The following is a 14,845-nucleotide window of genomic DNA, read 5'->3' on the forward strand; positions in this document are numbered from 1 at the left end:
AGAACCTATTTTCTCTCCCCCCCCCCCTCAAGTTCTGTTGCTGCCCTCAGGTACATGTCCTTCAAGTCATTTTCTCTCCTAATTTTTTCCCCCAGTTTTCGAGAAAGGGTTTTTCTGTGTAGCCCAGACTGTACTGGAAGACACTCTGTAGACCAGGCTGGCCTCGAATTCAGAGATCCACCTGCCTCGGCCTCCGGAGTGCTGGATTAAAGATGTGCGCCTCCATACCAGGCTCCAAAATGTTGTTTCTTGTCTGTTTTTCCCTGTAAGGGTAGGGTCTGACACAGTAGTTCCAAGTGTCCACAAAGGGGCCACAAAGAAACACACAGGTGCAGTGTGTGCACCTTTAGGCCTGTACAAAAGGACAGTTATGTCCTGTGATGTCCCACATACTCCTCATTGCGTGTATACTATAGGACAACAGCCTGGGCTTGACCTTGGGGGCTGTCAGTTGGGGTGGAGATGACCTGTGATCCAGAGAGGTGGGGTAGCCATGGATTAAGCACTTATATGTTAACCACCAGCCAGTTGCGGTGCTTCTGCTCTACGTGGATAGAGGCATGCAAGCATAGACTAGTAGACACTGTGCTGGTCTTGGTAGCATTTGCTTGCCTCCAAGCCAGCCAGTTTCCAGCCCTGGGTGAGAAATGCAGCAGCTGGGTGCCCCCTGGTGCTAAAATCCTTTGTGAAGATCTTGGGCATCCCCAGCCTTACTAGTGTTAACTCTTAACACTTGCGCAGACCCTGATGTCTCCAGTCCCCAGGCCTCAGTGGCAATTGGCATTGTAGGTAACAGGCAATCTTAGGTATTGAGATTCCTCATCTCTTCAATGAAGTCTATGTTACAGCTCTTGGCCCTCGGTCTGAGAGCCTTAGGTCTAAAGAGCAGACAGCTCTCTTGTGTTCTAGAGATCAGAGCCCAGTGGGTGCCAATGTGTGTGGCCTGAACTGTTTGTCTCAGTATCACAGACCCTGTGAACAGAAGGCCCCTGTGTGTAAACTTCTCTTCACACATTGTTTCACGGCACCACATACACAGGGACCTGCAGCCCTATACACTGGAGTGGGTTCGTAGTCCTGACTTAATACCCTGCATCTGATGCTTCCATGGAATGGGCCTGCAGTATGAGCCTTTCCTTGAGGACTCCCTCCACTGGCAACACAGAAGCAAATGCAGATGTTGGAGGAGTCTAACCTGTAGGTGGTAGGATTCTCAGTATTTTCTATTGAAACTCTCTAGTTTGCAGCTCTCCTAGTGGTCTGTATTCTTGTGTGTGATAGTCAGGACAGGCTACAAGAGGAGACACAGGAAGCTCAGGAAAACAAAATGGATTATGCTAATGGATTTAGATACAGTAAACTCATGTGTAGATCCATGACTGAGGACCTTGTGAAGTCACCCATGTTAATTAGGAGACACATGAGCCAGGGGATAATCTTTCTGAGGGAAAGGAAGGTAGGCAGAGTAAACAGGTTATGATTTTAGGAATGGCAGAGTGCTGGCATCCCCATTATCGCCATGTTTTGTTTTGACTACTGCAGCTTGGGCTTATCTGGGCTCTCCCATAAATTTTTTTTTTTTTTTAAGGAAACGTGGTGAAGGACAGTAACTACCCAAGGGAAGTATTGGTCATACTCATCCTGGAGACATTGGAAAGGGTTTGCTACATCTTGTGCAAACTATTTTGTGTCCTTCGGAACACTGAACACTGGTCTGTTAATTCTGTAAGAAGTATAACTTTGCTCTTAGCGCTGGGGACCCTTTTAAGATCTTCCCTTCCGAGGACTGCAGACAGCGTGGACTTCTCCAGCCTTTCCCCAAATAAATTTGAATAAAGTTGTTCTGAAGGTAAAAAAAAAAAGTACAAGGTCAAAAACATGGTAAGAGATTTAAGAAAGTTAAGAATGGAGCACTCCAGCAGCAAAAACAGTGTTAGGCAAAATGAAGTCAGGTCAAAAATGTTTGGGGAAGCTTCTCAAGGACATCTGAGATATTCCAGAGGATAGAGGGAATAACGGTTCCAGGGATAGGTAGGAAGGTATGCAGGTGGGAGAAAGTATGGCTGGCATGTGGGAGTTGAGGCTAGAGGAGTGGAAGAGGCAAGAGGAGGCCAGGGCTGAAGAAAACACAGATAATAGACAGGGAGTGTAGTTTGCCCAATAGTCAGACCAGTACTTTGAAAACACTTTCACATTACTGTACTCAAAGACAAATAACAACATTCATATACATATTGAAAATAACTACAGCAAGTGCTTGGGCCAAAGTGACATGTATCCTGGCATACTTGAACCTCACTCAAGAACGTTTGCTGAAAAGGTGACTCACTGGACAATTTCCTGCTGCGGAATCACACAATATGAGCTGGGTAGCAGAAAGACATGCAGCTGGAAGAAAGTGGTTGGGGATGGCATGAAGGGGTGAGAAAGGAGAGCCCTGATTAAAAGCCAGTGGGAGGCAATGTGAGCTCACAGAAGGTAAGCTGAAGGAGGAGGGACTGGAATAGAAATGAGCCTCCAGTGAATCCACAAGGCTGGAACCTGTGAGGTGTGGAAGATGTGGGAGGTGAAGACAGATATTAGGCAAGTGTCAAGCACCACTATGGGTTAAAGCAGGGAGAACATGAGAGAGATGGCATGGAGAGGGTTTCACAGGAGAGTCAGCCTCACAAGCCTGTCTTGGAGAATTATGGTGGGAAGGCAGGTGTGAAGGCACAGAGTGGGCCAGGCAGGCATCCTTTCTCAGCTGAACAGCAAAGGAACTGGCACGAAAAGTAGTCCTGTGAGAACATGAAGTGTTCCTGCCTAGAGGATCTTGGGCTTCATGAGCCTGTATAGACACTCAGCTTTACTTGCTCAGATTCTAAGAACCAATGCAGATCCTTAGTCCACTAATGTCTTCTCTCTGGGATCAGCCTGAGTGGGATATGAATGGCAGTAGGAAAGTTCTAGGAGCTTCCCCAATCTCTGTGTTCATTAGGGGACTTTACTGGGACCTCAAATATAGAGGTGTTCCTAGATGGCCCCAGTCTACCCTTAGACACTGTGTAACAGTTAGCAACTCGTGGTGTTCCTGGCTCCTATAGAATTCAGGGTTTCTTAGATGTCAAGCCTCTGAGGGAGACTGCTGTGCTCTAAGGGGTGCTTTGAGTCACTGAAGCACAGTGATATGGATCTTTAGGTGCACCATGAGAGCTGAGCTGCAGCTAAAAGCTTTCCCACAGTCACTGCGTTTGTAAGGCTTCTCTCCTGTATGTATACGCTGGTGCTCAATGAGGGATGAGCTTTGTGTGAAGGCCTTTGGGCAATTCTTGCACTGATAAGGCTTCTCTCCAGAGTGGACTCTCAGATGCCGGACCAGAGCTGAACAGTCACTGAAGGCTCTTCCAAACACATCACATCTGTAGGGCTTCTCCCCAGTGTGGATGCGCTGGTGCTGTGTTAAGTGGGTGCTCTGGCTGAAGGCTTTGCCACACATATCACACTCATAGGGCCGCTCCCCTGTGTGTAGCCGCTGATGGTGGGTGAGGTGGGTGCTGCGGCTAAAGGTTTTGCCACATTCTTTACACTTATAGGGCTTCTCCCCAGTATCAATCCTCTGGTGCTGTGTCAGGTGGGAGACTCGTCTGAAGGCTTTCCCACACTCTTTACATGCATGGGACTTTGCTCCTGTGTGTACAACCTGGTGTTGGGCAAGGTGAGTGCTCCAGCTGAATGCCTTTCCACACTCTATACAGGCATAAGGCATCTTCTGAGAGTGGCTCTTTTGGTACGACTCTAGGGCTGAAGTGTTCTGGAATGTTCTTATACTCTCACTGTCCTTGGAGGGCTTCTTCTCTGAGTATGTATCTGGAGGTACTGTCCCATTATCAAACAATGGGCCAAATTTCTCCTCTGAAGAAGCTTTGTCTTGGGAAGGGATGTTGGGCCACATGTTGGAACTGTTTCCTGAGGCATCAGACTCATGGTCAGCCTGGTCTTTGGGGCCATCCATGTGAGACCCCAGGGCTTTTCTGAAATCCATCTCTTGGGCGGCAGATTTCACCCACACTGTTTGTAGGAGCTCTGGCTGGCTCTCTGAGTTGCTCTCATGTTTACAAGTATGGGCAAAGGTAGATTTTGGGGAAACATCTCCCATGAGGGATTCAGTGGCCATGTCTGGTGGCTGTGACTTGTCTGGACTGTTCTGTTTGTAACTTGCCTCTTCATGTTCTGCTCCTGGCTCCCATCCTGGAACATTCAAATCACACTGTTACCTCTCCACCACAGATCAGGACACAAGCCTCTCCATCTGATTGAAGCTCTGCTCCACTATGAAAGGGGAGATGTGGATTGTTCTTGTCATATGGCCTCATTTCCAAAAGAAAGTTTTCCCTTCTGGATCTTGGATAAGAAAAAGGATTAAGGTTTGTCTAAACTACATCACGGTTCTGATTTTACTTCCTCCAACTAAGCCATGTATCTTGCCAATGCTCCTGATCTGGCTAAAATGCCAAAGGGAAAACTCTCATGTGGACAAGATCTGAAAGAAAGGAGAGTGGAGGGAGCTGGGTCTTGTCAGGTACCTGTGTCTCTCCTCCCAGCAATCAAGGGCAGGGCCAAGCTTTGTCCCTTAAACTCAGTAGTTGTCTCTGGGAAGAGAGGCTAAGTGAGAATCAATCCAGATACCTGGGACTGTCATTTTCTACAGCAGCACACTAGGTAGACATTTGCTGCTGTGGTGAGTTGTCGGGAGCCGTGACTCCAAGCGGCCGGCTTTGATATTTAAATCTCGGTGGAGAGATGGTTTTTAGCAGGCCTTTACTAATGGCAGAGAACTTGCAAGTCCATCTCCTTTTGTTTGTGACAGCAGGTGGGATAGCTTGTGAGGGTCACACCTCTTCCTCTAGCTCCTTGTGCAAATTAACCTATTGTTCTGAGATGTTTCTACTCTGGCTCAGAAACTCTACAATGAAAAGACAGGCCGACAGTTATGGCAAGAGAAGGCTAGAGACAAAGAGAAGGCTGGAGACAGAGAAGAAGGCTGGAGACAGGGAAGAAGGCTGGAGACAGAGGAGGCAGGCAGAGACTTGAGGCTTGCTGCTGACGCTGCTTGCTGCAGCAGTCTGCCTTTTGCCGTGGCTGTCGAGTCTGGACCTTTAAAAAGTTTCCTGTGTGCTGTGTGTTTATTTTATTAATTTTAATCCTCGCGCCCAACTCAAGAACTGTTCGACTCTGCCCGGCTGGCCCCGGCAGTGAGTGGGTGATCTGCTTCTGGAGTTCTCCGATCTGAGTAAATAGGAGGAAGAGGTGCACTTGCACTGATCAGCCCTTCATAGGTAGACATGTTTATCTGGTAATATTTACAGATGAATCCCAGGGATAAGTCAGAGAAGGATGCAGAAGCTATTTTTTTAGTCTACACTTGGGCTGAGTGGACTCAGAAACAGGGTTTTAACCCCAGACTTTGAGCTGCCAAGCCGTCAATCTTTAAGCAACACTGTTTTCATCTGGACCTCAGTTTGTGATACTGGTAGCTTGCCAGGGCTATTGGCTTATATCAGAATTTTGTTATGTGCTAGACTCCAAGTGCAGTGTATAACTTTCACTGCCTCATTTTCGTCTGGAAGGAGGTACTCAGTGGTTCCAGTGTAGATGAGGAGACTGAGGTTCAGCTGAGGAGATGCTGAGTCCCAGGTTCAAGATCAAAGGATTAGCCAGGTATAGTCAAGCATTCCTTTAGTCCCAGCACTTGGAAGACAGAGCTGAGAAGTTCTCTGGAGAGTTCAAGGCCAGCCTGGTGTACATAGCTTGTTCCAAGCCACAGAAGTACATAGTAAGTACTACATAGCTTGTTCCAAGGAGAGCTACACAGTAAGACCTGCCTCAATAACTAAGTAAGTAAATCACAGGATTAGTAGGGATGTGGAGGGATTTGTACTTGATCAGTTAGCTTGGGACGTGCTCTGGAAGCTTCTGGACTAGACTGTACAGTGCTTGGGTCCTTACATTCTGCCAGACTTCTCTGGGTTAGGACATATGTGTGGGTCTCCTTGAATGACAAAGTACCCAGTTCAGGGCTATCTAACTCCTCCCCCCACCCCCGTCCTCTACCACCCGAGATCCTGTAGGCCAGCACAGAGAAGGTCACAAGTGAGTACACAGGGATGCTTATTTCTTTTCCTCTCCCTCTCAATTCAAGGCATCCAGTCGTTTCATCTGGACCAGCCTTACACTTCATTTGGGGGAAGTGCCCAGGCTCACTATTAGTTCCTGGAATTTGACTGGTCAAGGGCAAACACATGACCTAACTAATTCAGTAAGGCTCACACTAGACACTGCTTGCTGTTTTCCCCCCTTTCCACTTGGATAAGAAACAAGTCAGACACTAATAGGCTACGTTTGTTCTCATTGGGGAGATGTTAATAAGCTAGCTCAGCTAGCTAGTTAATAAGTAGCTCAGCTGGCAGAGTGCTTACCTATATGCAGTGAAAGCCCTTGATTTTGATCCCCTGTACCACCCAAAGCTGAGTGTGGTTAAGTACATGCTTGTAACCTCAGAATTGGGGAGGTGATGACTGAAGGATCAGGAGTTTAGGTTATTCTCAGCTATGCGGCAAACCTGAGGTTAGCCTGGGTACAAGAGACCTTGTCTTTAAAAAATAAATAAATACGGGTGCAGAGGTCAAGAGCACTGGCTGTTCTTTCAGAGGTCCTGATTTCAATTCCCAGAAACCACATGGTTGTTCCCAACCATCTATAATGAGATCTGGTACCCTCTTTTAGCATGTAGGCAGAACATTGTATACACAATAAATAAATCTCTAACATAAATAAATAAGTAAATAAATAAATAAATTAAATAAAGCTTACGTAGAAAAATCCAGACTTAACGGAGTTGCAGAGTGTGAGAGTGGGTGAAAGCAAGGCTCAGTGTTCAGTGATATATCTTCTGGATATGTATCTGGATGCTTATCTAGGCCCCTTACCCTTAGTTGCTTGAGATTTGGTCACAAGTAAGGTACAAATGTGAGAATGACTACCCGAGCAATCCCTAAGTAGAGCCTGACCTTGCAGCCAGGCTGTGCCAAAGCTATCTGTGATCACCAGCCTGCTGCTCCTTCTTAACCTCTCCTGTCCAGCATTTGAGTCAGATCCTCCACCAGAACAGCAGCCTCCTTTCCACTCTTTGGGCATTGAGCCCCCACCCAGGCCTGGATTTCAGGGGGCAGTACACCCAGGAACTGCTCCAGCACCAGCAACTCCAGTATCTGTTCTTTGGAGGACGACTCTCGCCTCAGCCACTGGCAACATAGCTCTCGAAGTTGTGCCAGCTCCTGATGGGGGCTAGATGCCTTCTCGTAGCAGAAGTGCCAGAAGTGCTGGCATGCAGTCTCAGGGTGTGCAGTAGAGCTAGGGCTGGCGTCCCTGCTCTGGTAGATGCTAGCTTCTTCCTCCTCTTTCACCTTCACCTGAAGGAAGCTGTCCTGTTCCCAGAGTCCTGGGCTCAGAGGGCACTTGGGGATGGCCATAAGACAGAAGAACTCAGTGAGATACCGGATAGCTAGGGACTCAGAATTGGGTTTGCAGAAATGTTAGAGCATCATCACCATCTGAAAAAAGGGAGGGAGGTGTGGACTTCAGGTAGCCAGACTGGCTTCCAACTCACCATCCTCCTGCTTTATCTTCCTTAATGCATATGCTACCATGCCTTTGCCTTTTTTTTTTTTAAGGATTTATTTATTTATTATGTATACAGTGTTCTACCTGCATGTCCACCTGTACTACAAAAGAGGGCACTAGATCTCATCTCAACCATGTGGTTGCTGGGAATTGAACTCAGGACCTTTGGAAGAGCAGCCAGGGCTCTTTACTTCTGAGCCATCTCTCCAGCCCACCTTTGCTTCTTTTTAGATGTGTGTATTTTGGGCCATTGAGATGGGTTTTTGGTAGAGGAGCTTTCTACCAAGCCACTCATTGTTACATATAAAAACATAAGAGTAATGACTATGGCAGCTAAGGACAATGCTCAGTGGTTATATGCATTCAAAATATACAAAAAGGAGAAGCCCACTAGGTTCCAGCAGAGTTTCAAACCCATGGTCACAGATGATCCTGGTTAAATTCAGTAGGCCTCAAAAACAAAATAGTCGTGAATACAGGAAGATCTGTAAGGAGGAACGGGGATAACAGAGGTGGGAGGAAGACTGGGGGAGTGGTTTACAGTGATCAGAATGCATGGCATACATGTATGAAATGATCAAAGAACAAAATCAGTAAAGTTTTTTTTTGTTTGTTTGTTTTTTGTTTTTTAAAGTGCCAGAGAGATGGCTCTACAGGCAAAGGTGCACGAAACCACATTGGTGGAAGGAGAGATACCACATGAAAAAATAAAAAAAATCTGCTTAGGGGATGGCAAGATGGCTCGGCAGTAAAGAACACTGAATTCTCTTCCAGAGGACTTGGGTTCCACTTCCAGTACCCACACAGTGGCTCACAACTGTAATTCCATTGTCAGATCATTTGATACCCTTTAATGATTTCCACAAGCACCAAGCATGCATGTGGTACACAGACACAAATAGGCAAAACACACAATACACATAAAAACAGAACTGAAGCAGAATTTTAGCAGAACCATTGTATCTGGCATGAATCTGGCGTGATGGCATCTAGACTTTGAAGTAGCCTTTTGTCAGTGATTGTTTTAAGTTTTACGGGGTTGTTCTTTTGAAGGGTTCTCAGAGCTTTTGCATAATGTAGGCTGGAGACATGCCTGGCAAATCAGCAAGTCTCCTATGGCTGAGAATTACTTCAGGTTTCAAAACAACCCTGAGGTCAGATATAAAGTTTTGATATGCGGAAATTGACTTGCTAAAAGTGCTTTTTGTGTAAGAACCCATAACACTGACATGGAATTTAAGAAAGAAAGAAGGGGCTGGAGGAATGGCTCAGAGGTTAAGAGCACTGGCTGTTCTTCCAAAGGTCCTGAGTTCAATTTCCAGCAACGACATGGTGGCTCACAGCCATCTGTAATGAGATCTGGTGCCTTCTTCTGGCCACACACACTAACTCAAGAGACAGCTGGGTGGTGGCACATGCCTTTAGGCCCAGCACTTGGGAGGAAGAAGCAGGTGAATCTCTTGAGTTCCAGGCCAGCCTGGTGCACAGAGTGAGTTCCAGGACAGCCAAGGCTACACAGAGACCCTGTCTAGAAAAACCAAAAATCAAACCAAAACCCAAAGAAACAAACTTAAGGGACAAGTTGTATTCCTATCTTAAGTGAAGACAGACAGAAGGAAAGGCTCTGCAACAAGTCTCCCAGCTAGGGAAGGATTAGCAGGAGAGTGAGCTGCAAATGCAAACAAACTCAGGGCTAGCCATAGAGTCACGTGTCCTGCCTCTTATATATTTCCTGTTTTCCTATCTTTTGTCCTGGTAACCCCACGGTGATTTATTCACTTTGTCTGCTAGGGTATTCATGTGGCCAGGATGGCCTCCAGTTCACCATCTTCCTGCATTCTCTCCAGTGCATGTTCTACCATGCCTGACTTCTTTTCAGATGTATGTATTTGGGCCAGCAAGACAGCTTATCACATAATGCATTCAACACCAAGTCTGATGACAAACATTTGAGATCAAGGACCTACATGGTGGAAGGGAAAAACTGACTCTCAAAGGTATTGTGGTGTGGTGTGTGTGCATATAAATTAATAAATATAAAAAGTCTAAAATTAAGTGCATAAGGCTTTCCCTCTAAATAGCTCTAGTTATATATCACAAATTTGATAAGTTCTATCTATATTTCTTTCTTTATTTAATTAACTAAATTAATTAATTAAATTTTTGAGGCATGATTTCTTATCCCAGGATGGCCTTGAAATGGAAATCCTTCTGCTTCTGCCTCCTGAGTGCTACGATTATAACCTTGTACTACCATACTAAACTCCATTATCATTTAGTTTAAAATATTTTCCAATTTCTGTTGTGGTGTTTTCTTTTTCTTTTTTATTTTTTTGGTTTTCTTGAGACAGGGTTGGCTGTGTAGCGCTGGCTGTCCTGGAACTCATTCTGTAGATCAGGTTGGCCTTGAACTCTGAGATCTGCCTACCTCTGCTTCCCAAGTGCTGGAATTAAAGGAGTGCGCCACCACTGCCTGGCTGTTATGCTTCTTTCTAACTCAGGGATTATTTGGAACTCTGCTACTTATGTCTAGGGATGTGGCTTACCAAAAACTACTGAATCATATACTTTGAAATGGTGAGTTTTTGGCTGGGTGTGGTGGCAAATACCTTTCATCTCAGGACTCTGGAAGCAGGGGCAGGCAGAGTTCTGAGTTCCAGGTCAGCCAGTACTACATAGTGAAATCTTGGCTCATAAATTCATAAATAAGTAAACAGAAAAAGAAAAAAAAAAGTTTTACCCAGGCATTGGGACACATTCCTATAATCTCACCACATAGGAGGCCGAGGCAGGAAGACTGAGCTACAGAACAAGACTCTTCTTCAACAATTAAAAAATAAATGGTATGTTTCATGATTATGCAAATCTCAATATATATATATATAAAATCTTGGGCATTCTGTCCTTCTTCGGTATTCTTCCCCTTCCTTAAGTCAGGCCTCTATACAAAAGATAACTCTGCAGAAGTTCTGACCTCTTCCTTTCTTATTACTCTTCACCACTTGATGTGTGGTACCATTGTAAGATTGTTTGTTTATTATCTACCTGCCTTCACTACAATGTTAGCGCCTTAAAGTCAGGCATATTGTCATATTCCTGTAATCCCAGCACTTGGGAGGATGAAGCAGGAGGATTGAAACTTTAAAGTCTGTCTGAGATACCTAGTAAGCCTACTAGGGTCCCACAAAAAAAAGAGGGGGCAGAGAGATGACTCAGCAGGTAAAGATACTTGCCATGCAAGCCTGCTGCTCTGAGTTCAACCCCCAGAACCCATAAAAAAATGGATGCAGTGGAACACATCTATGGAGAGAGAGGAGACAGAGACCAGAGAATCATCAGCTGGTCTAGAGTATGCAGTGCAGCAGAAACAAAGAGAGTCAGAAAATGCCAGCCAACTTTCAAAAGTTCTCCTTTGTCTTCTAGTCACATGACGTAGTGTGCACATATTTGAATTCACATATGCACAAACACACATAAAATAATTAAAAACAAATAAGGCAGATATGCTCCCTGCCATGATAATCATGGACTCTTGGGACTGTAAGCCCCAAATTAAATGCTTTCTTGTTTTGTTGCAGCAATAAAAAAGTAGGACACCAAGCCATCCCAAACAAATGAACAAATGCAATTAAGGCAGGGGTTTTGATTTATCCTACGGTTTATACATATGTAAATGCTGCTTAATAAATCTTCATCAAGTATCTTCTTGATACCCAGCTCTGCTAGGGATGAGGAAGATATGGGACCTATGCTCAGTACCTTTACTAAAAGAAGATGAGCAGATTGATGAATAACAAGTAGATGTGGTTACAATGTACAACAGGAACAGGAGAAAATAAGGACAAGCCTTGGAAACTGACTATGGGCTAGGTGACCCTATTAAATATAATATTATACACACACACACACACACACACACCACATACACATATACATTATACTCTATGGGTCAGTGTTACTTACTGTTTTCATTTTAAAAGCTATGGAAACTGAGTTAGCTTCTAGAGTCATTTTGCCAGTAGGTGGAAAGCTGGTCTTGGACCTCATGTACCTGATGTCCTCCAGTCTTTCCTTTGTGGTGGAATGTCTTTCAGCCTTTCTAAACTGCAGAACACTGAATAATGACTGATGGTTGGGGCTGATGAGAGCCCACTTCTTGCATTACTACTAGGGGACAGTGAGCTAAAATGCCTGTATAAGAAAGAATATGTTATGGGTTGGTGAGATAGTGAGGCAGGTAAAGGTGCTTCCTGCCAAGCCTGACAACCTAAATTTAATCCCTAAGACCCATAACATATGGTGAAAGGAGAGAACCAACTCCTGGAAGTTGTTCCCTGACCTTTCCACATGTGCCATGGCATGTTGAACACACAGAAATAATATATTGCAAGAGCTTTAAAAATGGTCATGCCTTTTGGCTCAATATTATAGTTCATTTTAAGTCTAGCTCTCTTTACATAATAGAACTCACGATCCTCCTGCCAATGAACTCATTGTTTGCTTCAGAATCAATCCCCGTCTCTAGGCAGGGAGGCAACTAACATCTGGAAGGGGACCACATTTCCTTCAGAGGCTTGGTACTCATAGTGCAGGACTTTATTACTCTGCCTGCTCCTATTCAAGCACAGCAGCAACTCCTCCCTTAGTCACAAGAATATTCATGTATACGCCAGAAATTTCTATATTGTTTCTGAGATAGCACTACTCTACTCCCAAGTTGAAACTAATAGTCCAGGAGAAAAAAAAATTTTTTAAAATTAGTCCAGACAGGTTGTCTTAGTTTGCACCTTGTATTGCTGTGATAAAACATTGGCCAAATGCAACTGGGGGTAGAAATGGTTTACTTTAAATTATAGTCCATCATTAAGGGAAGTCCGTATATTAACTCAAGGCAGGAGCCTGGCTACAAAAAGTGAAGCAGAGGCTATGGCAGAATGCTTGCTTCCCACGGCTTGCTCAGTCTGCTTTCTTACATAACCTGGGATCACCTACTCAGAGGTGGCCCTGGCCTGGGCCCTCTCACATCAATCATTAACCAAGCAAATGCCCTTATAGACTTACCTACAAGCTATCTTGGAGGCATTTTCTCAAATGAGGTTTCTCTTCCCAGATAATTCTATCTTTCATCAAGTTGTAAACAAACAAACAAACAAACAAACAAACAAAACCAACCAGGATACAGGGGCTTACTATGATGTCTTGGCCAGACTGGAACTAGCTATGTAGACCAGGTTAGCCTCGAAAAGAATGTGTGCCACCATGCTTGGCTGAAATAATACATATTTTATGGTAGAATAAAAACAGCTCAAGTGGAAGGAGAGATGCCTCAGCTAAGAGGTTAAGAGCACTGACTGCTCTTCCAGAAGACCTGGGTTAAAATCTCAGCAACCACATGGGAACTCCCAACTGTCTGTAACTCCAGTTCCAGGGGATCTGACACCCTTAGGAGACATACAAGCATGCTAAACAACGCACATAAAATAAAAATAAATAAATCTTAAAAAAAAAAAAACAAAAAAACAAAAAAAAACAAAAAACAGCTCAAGTGTTTGGCGAAGTGGTGTACACCAGTAATCCCAGTGCTTGAAAGGCAGAGGCAGGAGGACCATTTTAGTTAGTATCTCGACTAGACACAGAGGATTTCACGCTTGAACTCAGTTACAAATCCAACAGCTATTTCTGTTAGTCGTTTTATCAGTCATTCGACGTGATATACAAGGCCAAGATGCATCAGACACTGCAAAACCGGTTGGTCAGTCCCACTTTTGGTTTGTCAGTCTTGCACTCTGTCAGCCGTCCCACATTTTAGTCAGTCCTTCCCAAACTCTGTCTGTCCTGTACTCACACACCGTCACGTTCTCTGTGGGCGTTTGCAGTTCTCAACCCTAAGTGCCAGAGCTCCGGCTCTCAACGCGTCTCCAGAACTCGCAGCCGACTCTTCCCGAGGTGCCCTAGTGACGAACACACGAACGCCTTCGTGCCCAGGGACCGCCAACTCCCAAAATGCCAAGCGCGGCACTTGGACTACAAGTCCCAGAAAACACAGTGCCAATTTCTTGGGTCCTCTGGGAGCTGTAGTCCTGCATGCCTGATCGGCAGATGGTGGTGGCGAGGGCAGGGGGACGACGGTACGGGATTCCAGGCTGGTGTTTGTTGAGACAGAGGTGGCTATGAGTTGAAGTTGTGGGATGCGTGGGAAGTTGGAGCGTGCAAGTGAATGAGGGCCATCCTTACGTGGCTCACAACCATCTAATTCCAGTTCCAGGAGTTCTAGTGCCCCCTTTTGGCATCCGCAGGCACCAGGCACATGAGTGATTCACAGACGTACAAGCACGAAAAACATCCATATTCATATAAACAAACAAACAAAACATTTATTTGGTGTATGTGTTGTGAGGTATGTACCATGATGCATATGAAGAGGTCAGTCCTTGTGGCTTCTGCGGATCAAACTCAAGTCTTTTACCCACTTAGCTGTCTTGCCAGCTCAAGTCCTAAGCTATAATCTTTCCTCAGCCTTGGTCATTTTAATTTAACTAGTCTTAGTTTACTAGCCACGTGAGACGGCTCAGGATTTTAACATTTAAGTACCACGGACAGCTCCCAGCTCTAGGCAAGGTGTCTGGCTCAAAGGTTATTACTGTTGGGATTTGCTAACTGTGCACAAGTTTACCTATCTTCGAACTCCATACAAAGTGAACAGTCCTCTGGGTAATATTCGGTGTAACTGCCTCAGCTCCACGCTATTATACTTCAGAGATAGCAGCCACAGGATGCATGTATGCGAGTTGTGCAAGCAAACAGCAAGATGCCAGGTGGTGAGTGCTCTGAGGAGAAAAATCGGTAGTATGGCAATCTCAATCAAATTCAGTTCCTCACAGAGATTCTCGGGAGCGAAAGAAGCCTTTGCTACTGCCAACGGAGGCAAGGGGACTGAGCAAACTCATCTTAGGGCATGGATTTGCCCCGTGTGTGCCAGTCTTCCTCAGCTTGCAAGAATCGGGGACAGCAAAAGTGGATGAAATGTGGAGTCTGTCAGATACAGGATCAAACCAACTTTGACCCCTGCTGAGACCCTCATTACTCACCTTAGGATCTGCTTTCTACCTGGAAAAGGGAGTAAAAATGTGGAAGACTGCTTGATAAGGCATTTAATACATACCATAAAACGCGGTCTAAGATT

General features: G+C 45.1%; 2 protein-coding genes across 2 annotated transcripts in view; both read right to left on the bottom strand.

Annotated features, from left to right (window-relative positions):
* Positions 1-39: 39 nt before the first annotated feature.
* Positions 40-14,845, bottom strand: part of LOC129676855 (zinc finger protein 8-like) — a 32,779-nt gene continuing 17,973 nt past the window's right edge. The window contains exons 5-6 of the mRNA XM_055607385.1: positions 7,109-7,543; positions 40-4,230 (exon numbers count right to left, since the gene is read on the bottom strand). Of these exons, the coding sequence (XP_055463360.1) occupies positions 3,152-4,230; positions 7,109-7,543 (1,514 nt within the window). The 3' untranslated portion in view covers positions 40-3,151. The remainder of the gene's footprint in view (positions 4,231-7,108; positions 7,544-14,845) is intronic.
* On the bottom strand, positions 6,867-8,229 carry LOC129676839 (zinc finger and SCAN domain-containing protein 22-like). The gene has a single exon (XM_055607374.1). The coding sequence runs from the start codon at positions 7,509-7,511 to the stop codon at positions 7,104-7,106; it is 408 nt and encodes a 135-aa protein (XP_055463349.1). The 5' UTR covers positions 7,512-8,229; the 3' UTR covers positions 6,867-7,103.

The sequence above is a fragment of the Psammomys obesus genome, unplaced genomic scaffold (assembly GCF_907164565.1).
Source record: "Psammomys obesus unplaced genomic scaffold, mPsaObe1.curated_primary_1811, whole genome shotgun sequence".
NCBI lineage: Eukaryota > Metazoa > Chordata > Mammalia > Rodentia > Muridae > Psammomys > Psammomys obesus.